At 37.3% G+C, this 14,090-nt stretch overlaps 1 protein-coding gene across 1 annotated transcript in view; it reads left to right on the top strand.

The window, feature by feature from the left end:
• LOC124802544 (ATP-binding cassette sub-family F member 1) overlaps positions 1 to 14,090 on the top strand; it is an 86,765-nt gene that overhangs the window by 46,609 nt on the left and 26,066 nt on the right. Inside the window, exons 4-6 of the mRNA XM_047263405.1 lie at positions 2,505 to 2,730; positions 7,020 to 7,252; positions 12,117 to 12,354. Of these exons, the coding sequence (XP_047119361.1) occupies positions 2,505 to 2,730; positions 7,020 to 7,252; positions 12,117 to 12,354 (697 nt within the window). The remainder of the gene's footprint in view (positions 1 to 2,504; positions 2,731 to 7,019; positions 7,253 to 12,116; positions 12,355 to 14,090) is intronic.

The following is a 14,090-nucleotide window of genomic DNA, read 5'->3' as shown; positions in this document are numbered from 1 at the left end:
GATTCCATTCACTAAAGTTCGTTTTCAGGCTACAAATTGCCAAAAGCTAATGAATGTTAACACAAAACCTTACATGTGGTGATATACTGATCTGGAGTGTATCCATAGTCTAGCTTAGTTAAAAAGTAACAATTTGATTGCAAGTTCATCAAGCACTATCAAACATCTCAGCTGGTCCTAAAAAGCAATAGAAAAGTATGTATCTTCCAAAGACCCAGAACTGGAGGAAATGTAGATCTAATCTCATTTGATAGCAGACTGAAAATAAAATTCTTGTATTGGCAGTGTAGATCATGTTTCTTACATCAACAATGCATATTTTCAGTTGTCATATTTTTGCAATGCACTCATGGGAAACTACATTAACTTGCGCATAAAATTCATTTAGTTTTAGAATTTTGAGTACAAAACTAAAATGAATCATTTACTAAAAACTTTGTTCCAGTTTTCCTTCCTTCCTTTCTATCAGGAGAAGTTGTGCCCAGTGAACCACATTACTTTGTGACAGATTTTGAATTGATTGAACCCACACTCTGTATTTCTTCTTGAGAGCTAAAGTATTGAACCAGAGTCCTCAGTTAAATCACTGAACGATATAACTATAAATTAAAATGGTATAGAACTGTAGAGGCCCATGTTAATTAACAATAGCACTGAAGTGAGAGTAACAAAACTACTGGCTTTGTCGTACAAAATGCTAATAAAAATGGTAATTCTTGCTTCACAATCGTTTCCCCTCCCTGGGCATTATATTTGGTGCTGCTTAGTAGACCATGATAATTTCTCAACTTTCATTGCCCTGTGCTCATAATCAGTTATCAATCTTAGTCAAGTGATTTTTCTTCATTTACATAGGTGCACAAGGTAAATGAGCTGAATACATATTTTCAGACAATAATTGTTCTAATATTATGGAGGTGAGAGGAGTAGCAAAGCCACAGTTAAAGAGATGAGTTTGTGCTCAAGGTGACTACCGGATGGGGATCATTATAGCATGTCCTCATGCATCCTGCCGCTATCTGTTCCTTAGCGAAGTTTCCCCATTTGTCCTTTTGTGGCTGTGAGTGTGAAGGTGCAACATCAAGTAACAGTTTCATTATTCAAATGATCACTAAAAGTATCACATTTTCAGTAATGTAGAGTATGCCTGCCTGCCTGCCTGCCTGCCTGCGTGTGTGTGTGTGTGTGTGTGTGTGTGTGTGTGTGTGTGTGTGTGTGTGTGTTTTGTAATGGCAATGCTTCCTCTATTGCTGCTGTTAAAGATACCGCTAGCTCTTCATGACACGTCAAATTGTGGAATCTCGAGTTCTAGCCAATTTTTTAATGTGTACTACCCAACCACAGCATTACTGCATGTTTAGCTGTCCTGTAAACTGTGGAAATGTGAATAGTGTCACAAGGAAGTTGTCTGGTCATTAGAATGAAAGAGGGGGAGGTGGGTGTGAGGCCTCTTCTACAACATTACGAGCTTTCAAAAGGGTTGCCGTTAGCTGGTCACTGTGGTTCACACCAGCCTTGTTTTTATTATAATTCAAAACACAATATGGTTTTGTCATCTCTCTTATTTCTAATGTGGTTCTGAAATTAACGTTGGATTTAGTCATTTTGTCCTTTTGCAAAAGTAGTACATTCCTAGCAGCTCTCCATTTCACGAACAAAAAATGGTCTTCTCTGCCATATGAAAGTGCTTTTTTTCTACAGCTTTTGGGCAGTTAGTGCTTTTCTGTTTTTCAGTACTCTACTGTAAGGCCATCTTGAAAATAAATCAGTGTGTGTAGCAGACAACAATCAATGTTCTCTGCACTGTGTGTGACCTTGTGAGATGTGGTGCTTTGTACAAAGGGAAAGTGAACACCACAAAGCAAGTAACATATACTGTTGTCTGTATTTCTTTCTCAGCAATATGAGTGACAGTTGCTGCCATCTTGGTCTTTTTCATGGTAAAACAAGCATCATAGAGCATCTTTATACATATGACAGATAAATGTATCACATTTACAGAGCTTAGATATGGTGGACGTAGTCCTACATAACTCCTCTTCTTGGAGTGTAATCTGTGACATAGGAGCTCTACATTTCTTATCTCCAAAGTGTTAAACTTTTGACAGTTGTGTGCACTGTTATTGTTTGTCTTGCTCCACATTGAATATTGATAGATCAGAGATCAGAATTTTGCAGTATAAGATATTGACTGCTGACAAGTTCTTCTAATAAGATAGTACTTACAGATGTAATTTTTAGAAATTATCCAAATTTTCTTGCAAATATACATCACAGTGTTTATAATGACAGGTTTTCTTATAAAAACCTTAAAATCTAGTCTTTAAAATATGGACTGGTTGCTCCCTGAAATGTATGTGTTTACAGTAGCATCACTTTGAATTTATTGAACTTTGTTTTAACCAATATTTTGGTTACTTGTGTGAAGTTCCTTACTCAAACAGGGGTATGAATCCTGCAATGTTATACATTCTGATTTGTAGTTTTGTCTTTATCTCTCATAGGCATGGTAAAACGACTTTGTTGAGGCATATAGCATCACGGGCCTTTGCAATTCCACCAGGCATTGACATATTATGTTGTGAGCAAGAAGTAGTGGCAGATGACACAAGTGCAGTAGAGACAGTATTAAAGGCAGATGTAAAACGCACAGAGTTGCTAGCTGAATGCAAAGACCTTGAAGCTCGTCAGGAGCAAGGTGATATGTCTGTGCAGGACAGACTCAAAGAGGTAAGTGTGATATGCCAGATTATTCGTGTTAAACTTTATGGTAACTTCTATTAAAATTGGACTGAAAATGTCAGAATTTTTATGCAGTTTCACTGTATCTGTTGTATATTGTACTGCCCTCCTTGTGTTGTGTGTCTGAAATTGTGATATGTGCACTCTGTAGTGCAGTGGTAGCGTCACCACGTACCATGCAAGGGGAATCAGGTTCGATTCCTGACAGGGGACTGGCTGTTTTGTGCCTTTCATCATCATAGACACGCAAGTCGCCGAAGTGGCGTCAACTAAAAGGACTTGCAATACGGTGGCCAAACCCCGAAGGGGATATCCAAGCCAATTAATACCATACGATCATTTCATTTTCATTTCTAAGGAGTGTGTTAAAAAATAACAGGAATTTGTGTCATTAGTCACATCAAACTAATCCCCATTGACATACACAAGAGCTTTTTCCCACCCCAAAAGCATTTCTGTAAGTCAATCTTTGGGATAGCTTTTATCTCTTTCAGCTGTTGTTGCTGTTATTGTCGTTGTCTTCAGTCCTGAGACTGGTTTGATGCAGCTCTCCATGCTACTCTATCCTGTGCAAGCTTCATCATCTCCCAGTATCTACTGCAACCTACATCCTTCTGAATCTGCTTGGTGTATTCATCTCTTGGTCTCCCTCTACGATTTTTACTCTCCACGCTGCCCTCCAATACTAAATTGGTGATCCCTTGATGCCTCAGAACATGTCCTACCAACCGATCCCTTCTTCTAGTCAAGTTGGGCCACAAACTTCTCTTCTCCCCAGTCCTATTCAACACCTCCTCATTAGTTATGTGATCTACCCATCTAATCTTCAGCATTCTTCTGTAGCACAACATTTCGAAAGCTTCTATTCTCTTCTTGTCTAAACTATTTATCGTCCATGTTCACTTCCATACATGGCTACACTCCATACAAATACTTTCAGAAACAACTTCCTGACATTTAAATCTATACTCGATGTTAACAAATTTCTCTTCTTCAGAAATGCTTTCCTTGATATTGCCAATCTACATTTTATATCCTCTCTACTTCGATCATCATCAGTTATTTTGCTCCCCAGATAGCAAAACTCCTTTACTACTTTAAGTGTCTCATTTCCTAATCTAATTCCCTCAGCATTACCCGACTTAATTCGACTACATTCCATTATCCTTGTTTTGCTTTTGTTTATTTTCATCTTATATCCTCCCTTCAAGACACTATCCATTCCGTTCAACTGCTCTTCCAAGTCCTTTTCTGTCTCTGACAGAATTACAATGTCATCTGCGAACCTCAAAGTTTTAATTCTTTTCCATATATTTTAATACCTACTCCAAATTTTTCTTTTGTTTCCTTCACTGCATGCTCAATATATAGATTGAATAACATCGGGGAGAGGCTACAACCCTGGCTCACTCCCTTCCCAACCACTGCTTCCCTTTCATGCCCCTCAACTCTTATAACTGCCATTTGGTTTCTGTACAAATTGTAAATAACTTTTCGCTCCCTGTATTTTACCCCTGCCACCTTCAGAATTTGGAAGAGAGTATTCCAGTCAACATTGTCAAAAGCTTTCTCTAAGTCTACAAATGCTAGAAACGTAGGTTTGCCTTTCCTTAATCTAGCTTCTAAGATAAGCCGTAAGGTCAGTATTGCCTCACGTGTTCCAATATTTCTACAGAATCCAAACTGATCTTCCCCAAGGTCGGCTTCTACTAGTTTTTCCATTCGTCTGTAAAGAATTCACATTAGTATTTTGCAGCCGTGACTTATTAATCTGATAGTTCGGTAATTTTCATATCTGTCAACACTTGCTTTCTTTGGGATTGGAATTATTATATTCTTCTTGAAGTCTGAGGGTATTTCACCTGTCTCATACATCTAGCTCACCAGATGGTAGAGTTTTGTCAGGACTGGCTCTCCCAAGGCCGTCAGTAGTTCTAATGGAATGTTGTCTACTCCTGGGTCCTTGTTTCGAGTGTTGTTAATCTCATCCACATTTATAAAATGGTGACCTGTAAAGTTTCTTTATTAATGGGAACAATGACATTGCTTAGGATCTAGTTTAGTGTAATAGGACAGATAAAAGCATCTACTCACCAATCGGCAACAGGAGAACAAACACACAAAATAATTCAGAGCCAGGGGCTGTTCCTGGGCAGAAGAGTTGAAGGGGAAAGAAGAGGGGTGAAGGAAAAGTACTAGAGGTGTAGTAAAAGGGGTAGATTTTGTAATAGTCACCCAGAACTGCGGGTCGGGAGACTTACCAGATATTCCTTTCATCCCATCCGGTAAGTCACCCCTGTCCTGCAGTTCTGGGTGACATTTTCAAAATGTACCCCTTTTCCTAAACCTATCCAGTCCTTTTCCTTCGCCCTTCTTCCTTCCCCTACAACCCTTTCACCAGAAGAAGGAGCCATTGGCCCTGAAAGTTTGCATAACTATAACCTTATTTTTTTGTGTGTGTGTGTGTGTGTGTGTGTGTGTGTGTGTGTGTGTGTGTGTGTGTGCGCGCGCGCGCTCGCTCGCTCCTACCGCCACTTGTGAGTAGATATTTTATCTATCCAGTTACTTTATATTGTCAAAAGTAGGTTACATTTATTATTGTGGGGCCAGATTTGATGAATATGGAGGCTAGGGCATCAGTACAGTATTATTTTTTAGCAAAAAAAAAAAAAAAAAAAAACAAGAACGAGAAATTACATGTGAGCCGGTGCATTATCATTTTGTTTCTCAATTTGGTATTTGGTGGGAGAAATACACAGGCTTTTCTCAAATCTTCAATAAAAACCTGTTATTGAACACTGTGTCAAAATAAGCTGAGAAAATAAGATTCAGATCATTATAGGAGAATTTGTCACAAATACAATAAGGAAAATTCAAGATTCGAGTATGATGAGGTGTGCAGGGAAAATACCCACAACTGAAATGCATTTGAATAACATTTGTTATTAATTTCCTTCAGAGCTTTTTGTCATGGAACCAAGGTTTAAATGGAATAGTATTCTATGTTGAAGCATACAGTTATCCCATTATAATGACCAACTGAGAAGGAATCCAAATTAAAGAAGAAAAGATTCCCTTATCATTGTTTTATGTCACCTTACGGTAAGGAGGAGCCTGCAGCATTGCGTAATATTTTTCATTTTTGGATATTGAAATGGTTGACCAAAAAAGTGATGTGAATAGCCAGCAATTGCTATATTGAAAGTTAGATTTACTGTTGGAGCATCCAGTCTATCCATAAATGCTTTTAAGCATGATTCCTCAATCTGTTTGAAAGTATTTCCTACAGATGAAAATCTGGTTCTTATTTTCTTGGCACACTACCATACCTCATATACACTGAAGAGCCAAAGAAAATGGTACACCTGCCTAATATCATGTAGGGCCCCTGTGAGCATGCAGAAGTGCTGCAGCACGATGTGGCATGGAGTCGACTAATGTCTGAAGTAATGCTGGAGGGAACTGACACCATGAATTCTGCAGGGCTGTCCATAAATCTGTAATAGTACGAGGGGTTGGAGATCTCTTCTGAACAGCACATTGCAAGGCATCCCAGAGATGCTCAACAACGTCCATGTCTGGGGAGTTTATTGGCAAGCGGAAGTATTTATACCCAGAAGAGTGTTCCTGGAGCCACTCTGTAGCAGTTCTGGACTTTTATGGTGTCTCATTGTCCTGTGGGAATTGCCCAAATCTGTCAGAATGCACAATGGATATGAATGGATGAAGGTGATCAGACAGGATGCTAACTATCCTTTTTTTGTTGTTGTTGTTTTATGAATCTTTTAAATTTGTGTCGGAGTTTTGCAAAGTTTAAGGTAATTATCCAGAGGATTTTTGCTGTATATATGGAATACAAGTCATCTTCTGACAATTAATTTAGAACTGTCTGAATTCCACTAGCAACAAGGAAGCCTCTTTTATTGAAGTGTACTGATTTTTAAAAAAATTGAATGGACCGCTGCATCCAGTATTGCAGTTCTGATATTGTCATTGAAATTTCTCACATTTTTCGAATCATCGTGTTTAAAGGTGTTTTGAAATTAGGTTGTCTTGCATACTTCCCATTGAGCTTTCTTAATATTCTGTAATAGTACCCAATCTGCCAAGTGGCTTTCAGGGTCAAAATATGGTGGCGCCGTACCTTAATTTTTGAACCAAGTGTATATAATATGCTGTCATACTTATCTGTTATGAAGAAAATAACTTTTCACTATCAGTTAATACAGTAAGATTACTTGTGTGTAAATGAAAATTTTTTCAAATGTGAATTACAGGTGTATGAAGAGCTGAAGGCAATAGGTGCAGATTCAGCAGAACCAAGGGCTAGACGTATTCTGGCTGGTTTGGGTTTCTCAAGAGAAATGCAGGACCGTGCTACAAAGAATTTTTCAGGAGGTTGGCGAATGAGAGTCTCTCTTGCACGTGCTCTCTTTATTGAGCCTACCCTTCTGTTGTTGGATGAACCAACGAATCACCTTGATTTGAATGCTGTGATTTGGCTTGATAAGTGAGTTATAAGAATTTTTTTGCTGAACTGGTATCAAAGTGGCACTATAATTAATGTAACATAGTTCCTTACAGTGTACAAGGTACAGTAAAATCTCTACTGATTGGGAACACAAGATTAATAGATTTTTTAAACTTTTATCCATTCTGGATTTGGGACACTGAACTGTCTTGTTAAAGGTTTCAGGAATTACTGCAATCAATCACCGTTTTTTCTTCAATTTTTATTTATTCATGACTGGTTTCGAATCGCCTGGTGATTGACCATCAGATGATACAATTTAGTTTGGAGTATTGTGGGGGTCGTGCATCTGTGCAAATACAGAGACAAAAAAGTGAGTACTTTATGTGGGAAGAATATTAAGATTGTAATACTAATTTGATGGTATTACTCACTGTTTTTATTCTTGTGGCAGTCACTGCACTGGAAAACATAATGAATGCTTACCAGTGTCGTTAAATATCAAGTGAAACAGGCACTTTTCCACCGATGGCGACTCCCACATACTGTACTTCACAAAATATGAACAAATCAGATAGTGTGGCTGTTGTTTTCTCCAAAGAGTTTTGTGGAGGCAGAAATTTTCTTTGCTCATTTTTCGTTTTGTGTGGCATTCGTAATAAAATATGTATATTACATTACTTTCTTTATAAAATTATTATTATTTACATTGCAAAATTTTCTTATGCTATTTACAAAATCTACACCAATCTTTGGCATGTTTCTCGTTGCTCAGTAAACAGGATAGTATACTCATGGAGAGGCTGGGGGAGGGGGGGAGGATTGGAGGGGAGGGGGGAGGGAGGAGAGAGAGAGAGAGAGAGAGAGAGAGAGAGAGAGAGAATGTGTGTGTGTGTGTGTGTGTGTGTGTGTGTAATATATATATTTTATTACAAATGCCACACAAAACAAAACATGAGCAAAGAAAATCTCTGCCTCCACAAAACTCTTTGGAGACAACAACAGCCACACTCTTTGGTTTGTTTATATTTTGTAAAGTATGTGGGAGTTGCCATCGGTGGAAAAGTGCCTGTTTCACTTGATATTTAACGATACTGGTAAGCATACATTGTTTTCCAGTGCAGTGCCTGCCACAAGAATAAAAACAGTGAGTAATACCATCAAATTAATATTACAGTCTTAATATTCTTCTCACATACAGCGCTCAGTTTTTCATCTCTATATTTTCTACAGTTGCACGACCCCCTTTTTTAACTTTAAGCCCAATTGTTTTCCAAATTTTTTAAGACCTTGAATAAAGTTATCTCCCTATCTCGGCTTCATTGTCATTTTTCATATGAATCTTCCTTCTTGCAACAATTGTTGAAGATTTAGAAACAAAAATATTTCCATGGAGCCAAAGCCAGAAGATACAGTGGATGCAGAAGCACATTGATTGTAGACAGAAAATTACATGAACTTTGCTTCATAGATGTGAGCGAGTGTGTTGTCATGATAAAAGAAAACTTTTTTCTGAACTAAATGTTCATATTTACACACATCATCCTCCTCCAGCTTGTTCATTAGTGGGTTGTAATATTGTCTGACAAAGGCTTTGTCTCCCTGGAGATAGTCTATGAGCATTACTTAGTGAAAATCTGAGAAAATGCTTTCTTTGCTCAACTTTTCCCTTTGATCACTATTGTTTTGACTGCTCCTTTGTCTCTGGAAAGTAGTGATGAACGTATGTTTCATCTATTAGTGTGAGGATAGAGCTGGCTGAAACCCGAAGTAGGAAGCTCTGAAATATTTAGTGAGGCATGGAACATATATCGAAAAAGCCAGATTGGACACTACAGTAGGCGAAGTGTTTATTGCAGTTGACATAAATATTGTGCCGGTAGAGATTGAAATTGTGTCTGACTGAAATTATCTGGTGCATGTGACAGGTCTAGGTGAATTTAATTATCAGATGTTTTTACCAGTTGCAGTATTCCGCCGTGACAGTTTTAGGTAGTTATAGTAAATAGCCAACAATCAAATGCCCTACCAGTTGTAAGAGGCGTGCCACAAGGCTCAGTGCTTGGACTTTTTCTCTTCCTGGTATACATCATGACTTGCCTACTTTCATGCTTCACAAGTCAATAATATATGCTGACGACACAACCCTGTTTACCTCAGATAACAAATTGGAGGAAGTGAAGAAACAAACAAAAGTAATGCTTGAAAAGTCTGCCATATGGCTTCACAGTAACAAGCTGATACTCAACAGTAGCAAGACTGAAACAATGTATTTCTTCTTGCACAATCTACAGGAAAAATTAAATGAGTCTGACTCTGTAAGACTTCTAGGAATCCACCTGGACCCGAAATTAGCATGGAACACCCACACGGAACTGTTATGTACCAGACTATCTAGAGTAGTCTTTTTGTTAAGGAAACTAAAAACATCAGTTAGCAGAAAACAACTTTTATCTTCTTATTATGCCTTCTTTGAATCTCACTTACAGTACGGAATAAAATTATGAGGCAACTCATCTGGTACTCAGACAGTGTTAATGTGGCAGAAGAAAGCAGTTAGAGCAGTTACAGGTATTAAAATCCAAGAATCATGTTGAAAGCACTTTAAGGAACTTAACATCTTAACATTACCTTCTCTGTATATAAAAACGTGTCTTCTTTCCATAAAAAAAAAAAAAAATACATACCTTACCTTCCTGAACAGATGTACATTCACGTGATACCAGATATAAAAACAATCTCGATGTAGACTTTACTAGGCTGTCTAAGGTCCAAAGTAGCTTTAAGCAAACAGGATTAAAATTATAGAACAAGTTACCACTATCACTGAAAGACCTACAAGGTGATGCCTTCAAGAAGCAGCTGCACAAATTGTTAGCTGATAAGTGTATCTATGATGTAAAGGAATTGGAATGTAGTAGAGAGTAACTATGATGTTAAGGAATTATAATGTAGAGAATAGCTCTTTTTCCTCATGTAATGTAATCTGAATGTACATAGTTTCCCAATTTTAGATTCACTATCAAATGTAATGTCAAAACTGTCTATTTCAACAAATGTTGGCTAATGACAAGTAATAAATAAATAAATAAAATCATTGAATGAAAGTTACAGCTCTGTAGTGTGGAAATATCCAGATCATACGGTACTAGTTGGAGATAACTTTACCATACCAACAATGACTGGGACATCTGTAGCTACACTGCAGGTGGTACAGACAGGCATCCTTGTGAAGTGCCTTTTAAAAACAGTGTTTTCTGAAAACAGTCTTGAGCAGTTAGTTCAACAGCCCACATGCAATGGAAATATTTGAGACCCAGCAGCTACATACTGGTCTGACCTTACCAGTGGGATTAGTGCTCATGATGTCATCATAGCAATGATGGTTACTAAAATAATAAATCCATCCATAAGGATAAGAGAGTATTTTTTGCTAGAAAGATCAGATAAGCAGTTGTTAGCATCCCACTTACAAAGAGGGATCCCCAGCAGGGGGATCGACTTTTTGTAGTCATCTATACAGGTTAAGGTCCCAGGTATCACACCCTGCAGCCATTCGTCCTGTTGAGCCCTTATTTGTGAGTAATTGATGAAAAAATTATAATTTCATGGGATGCTCAGTGGCTTTAAAAAATTATTGTAGTTGAGGTTGATTACACCACCCAATGTCTAGGGTAAGGGCCTCTCATATAGAAGGTTGTTGGTTTGAAACCCTCTAGGTGTGTTAAAATTTTTTATTTTTAAATTGTTATTGAAATGACTGATTATTATGTTTAACCAATAAATTTGTTTAAATGTATTTTTTTACATTTCTCTTCCTTAGTCACATCACCTTAATGAGTGTATTAACTTTTTCCACTGCTGTATTTTTTTCTTCCTGTCATTCTTGTCCTACTTGGAATCTTTGTGCATTTGAATTTAATTCTTTTTATTTGTCTATAATAATAATTAAAACATTTAAATCTGCCAATGTATTCGTTAAAAAAAGAACATAATCTGTTTAAATTGACTGTACAATGGTATCAAAGTTTGTTTTGTTAGACGCTATAAATTTTTTGGATGGTAATTGTCATACAAACATTTAAAACAAGTCTCTGTAGCTCCATCCTTGTATAGTTGGTAGTGGGACCTCAGCTGTTCAGTATAAATGATGAGTCAAAATACCTTCAGCCATCTAAATTTCCACCTGTTATTTTATTTGAGCATCCAGTTTCAGCACTACCTTGTGCTGTCTTGGGGCCTCTGACCAATGTATAGAAATAATCCCACCTCTGCTCAAGTCAGCAAGTGTAGATATCTCAGACCCCTGGATTGGGGCACCTTTTCTGAGGGCAATAAGGAGATACAAAGATTAGCCTGAAAGAACATGCCTGAGGTGGCAGATGTTTGAAGAGAATGTCGTCTATCCTATGAAACCCTACTCAAGAAGTTTCAAGAACCAGTATGAAGAATCTAGGAGTATCCTACAGCCCCTGGCATATCACTCCAGTAGGGACTCCAAAGGTAGTAAACACATTACAACACACAGAGGCATTTACGTAGTCGTTCTTCCCACACACCCTATGTAAATGGAATGGGAAGAAATCCTAAAGTGATACAGAGTGGAAGTGCCCTCTGCCACACACTTCAGTGGTTTACAGAGTATGGATATATGTGTAGATGATATTGTCAAAAAATATGTAGTGGTGTCATTGAAGGGACTGCAAGTGTGTGTTTTAATTAAAATTCTGTGTATTTTAAATATTGTGTTACACTTACACATTTTGCATGCGTACATAACTGGGTGCTGGTGAACTCTGTTGAGCATCCAAACTTACTTATTTACCGTCACTGCCACCACCACCCCCACTACCATTTTCTAATTAAATTATAATGAAGTAATTTTGTTTTTTGATGTCTGTAGCTATTTGCAAGGATGGAAGAAGACCTTGTTGATAGTGTCCCACGACCAGAGCTTTTTGGACAATGTCTGTAATGAGATAATCCATCTAGATCAGCAGAAGCTGTATTATTACAAGGGTAATTACAGTATGTTCAAAAAAATGTATTCTCAGAAGCTGAAAGAGAGGATAAAGGAATATGAGAAACAAGAAAAGAGATTGAAGGAGTTGAAATCTCATGGTCAGTCCAAGAAGGCTGCTGTAAGTATCAGTTGGTGTTATTTTGGATTTATTTGTATTTCTACTTTCTCTTTTTCCTTTGAGGAAGCTTTGTGATTTAATTGTTGTACAGATGTTTACAAAAAAATAGCTATCTATAAGTTTTCTTTCATAAGTATACACAAATATCTTCTCCTATCTATCTCCTCTTTTAACATGACACAGGTCTTAGTGCCATCACATGTTACTTACTCTCTGTGTGTGGGCTTTTTGAGGCCCCTATTCTTCAGTTTCTATCCTTTGTCATTTTGAGAGTTAATATTTTGCTCAGTTTCCCATGAGTCAAAGAAAACTGTGTCCTTCAGAGCTCCATGCTGAGTGTTACACTATTACTTATTGCCATCAATGGGCTAGTGACCTATGGTGGAGGAGTGGTTATACCTGCACTGTATATCAACAACTTTGCGTTTATGTGTTGCAGCAATAACACCATCAGCTATATGTATTAGTTTTATGTAATTGCTGTTGGTTTTGGGGAGGGGGCTCGTGATCTTCAGACCTCTAGATAGGTACAGCAAAACATATCATTATGCATTAACAAAATTATACTAAGCCACTACAAAGTACATGTGTGCCTGTGACTATTACAGCATTAAAACTGTAAAAGACAACAGCTCCAGATAGTACCTGAATAGAAAGTGTGTAATAGCTGTTGAAAACCAAATAGCTTACAGAAGAAGTGTATTACTCAGTGGTAGTACTATGTACATATAAATGAGAAGGTGTATATAGATTTATACTGTAAGGTTTAAAAGTCTTTTGGGCTAAAATAACCATATGAGAAGGGCATATTCCTCATGTTGTAAAAATAAAACAGATGAAATGCTGTGGTGCTTAATGCTTTGTCTGCATGAGGTGGGACATAAACATGTAATCACATTTAAGGATTTGCTGAAAAACATGATGCCAAGTAAAGATAGTGACAAAGACTATGATTCGTTATTATGTGCTCCAAAAAGGTTGTAATAAGTATTTTATAGCCTACACAGAATGCAAGTATTAGGTATCATGATAATTGCACAAAAATAGATCTCAAATTCATAAACAATGGAGCTCAGTGGCAGTGCCCTACATCTATCAAACATTTAGTAGAACTCCCTAACACTGCTGGAAAAGGAAGTAGATACAGTAAAAGAAGATCTAGTGGAAATACATTCTGAACATGAATACCTATTTAACAAACACAAAATAGTAACAGGAAAACTATCTGCTGAGTGCTTAATTGTAAGCAATCTCGAAGTTCTTTTGGTGCCAAAGGAAGAAGATATCAGTGCACTAAAAGAAGAATTGGTTGCAAAATATTCCAAATATGAAGACTGCATGAAAAAATAGTTCCTTCTGTTAAATGTTAATACTGAACAGGATATAAAATCTGTTAAATCTGAGCTCAAGAGGGTAATCAGTAAGCCAAAAATTGATTATTTTAGGACACTCCTCAGAGACATTCACTGGACTGATGTTTACAGTGCTCATGGCATGAATGAAAAATATAACATTTTTGCTAATAAAGTGCTTACCTTATTTGAACACTGCTTTCCCCCAAAACTTACCAAGGTTAGAGGAAAATCTACAAAGAAGCCATGGATTACTCGAGGAATAAGGGTATCTTGTAAAACAAAAAGAAAACTGTATCTGTCAATCCGAAACATTTCCAATGTTGATGCTATAGCACATTATAAGAAATACTACAAAATATTAAAGACTGTAATATGGATGTC

This window comes from Schistocerca piceifrons, chromosome 6, assembly GCF_021461385.2.
Source record: "Schistocerca piceifrons isolate TAMUIC-IGC-003096 chromosome 6, iqSchPice1.1, whole genome shotgun sequence".
In the NCBI taxonomy this organism is placed as follows: domain Eukaryota; kingdom Metazoa; phylum Arthropoda; class Insecta; order Orthoptera; family Acrididae; genus Schistocerca; species Schistocerca piceifrons.
Note: the sequence above shows the minus strand (reverse complement) of the source record. Positions and strands in the feature narration are given on the sequence as shown.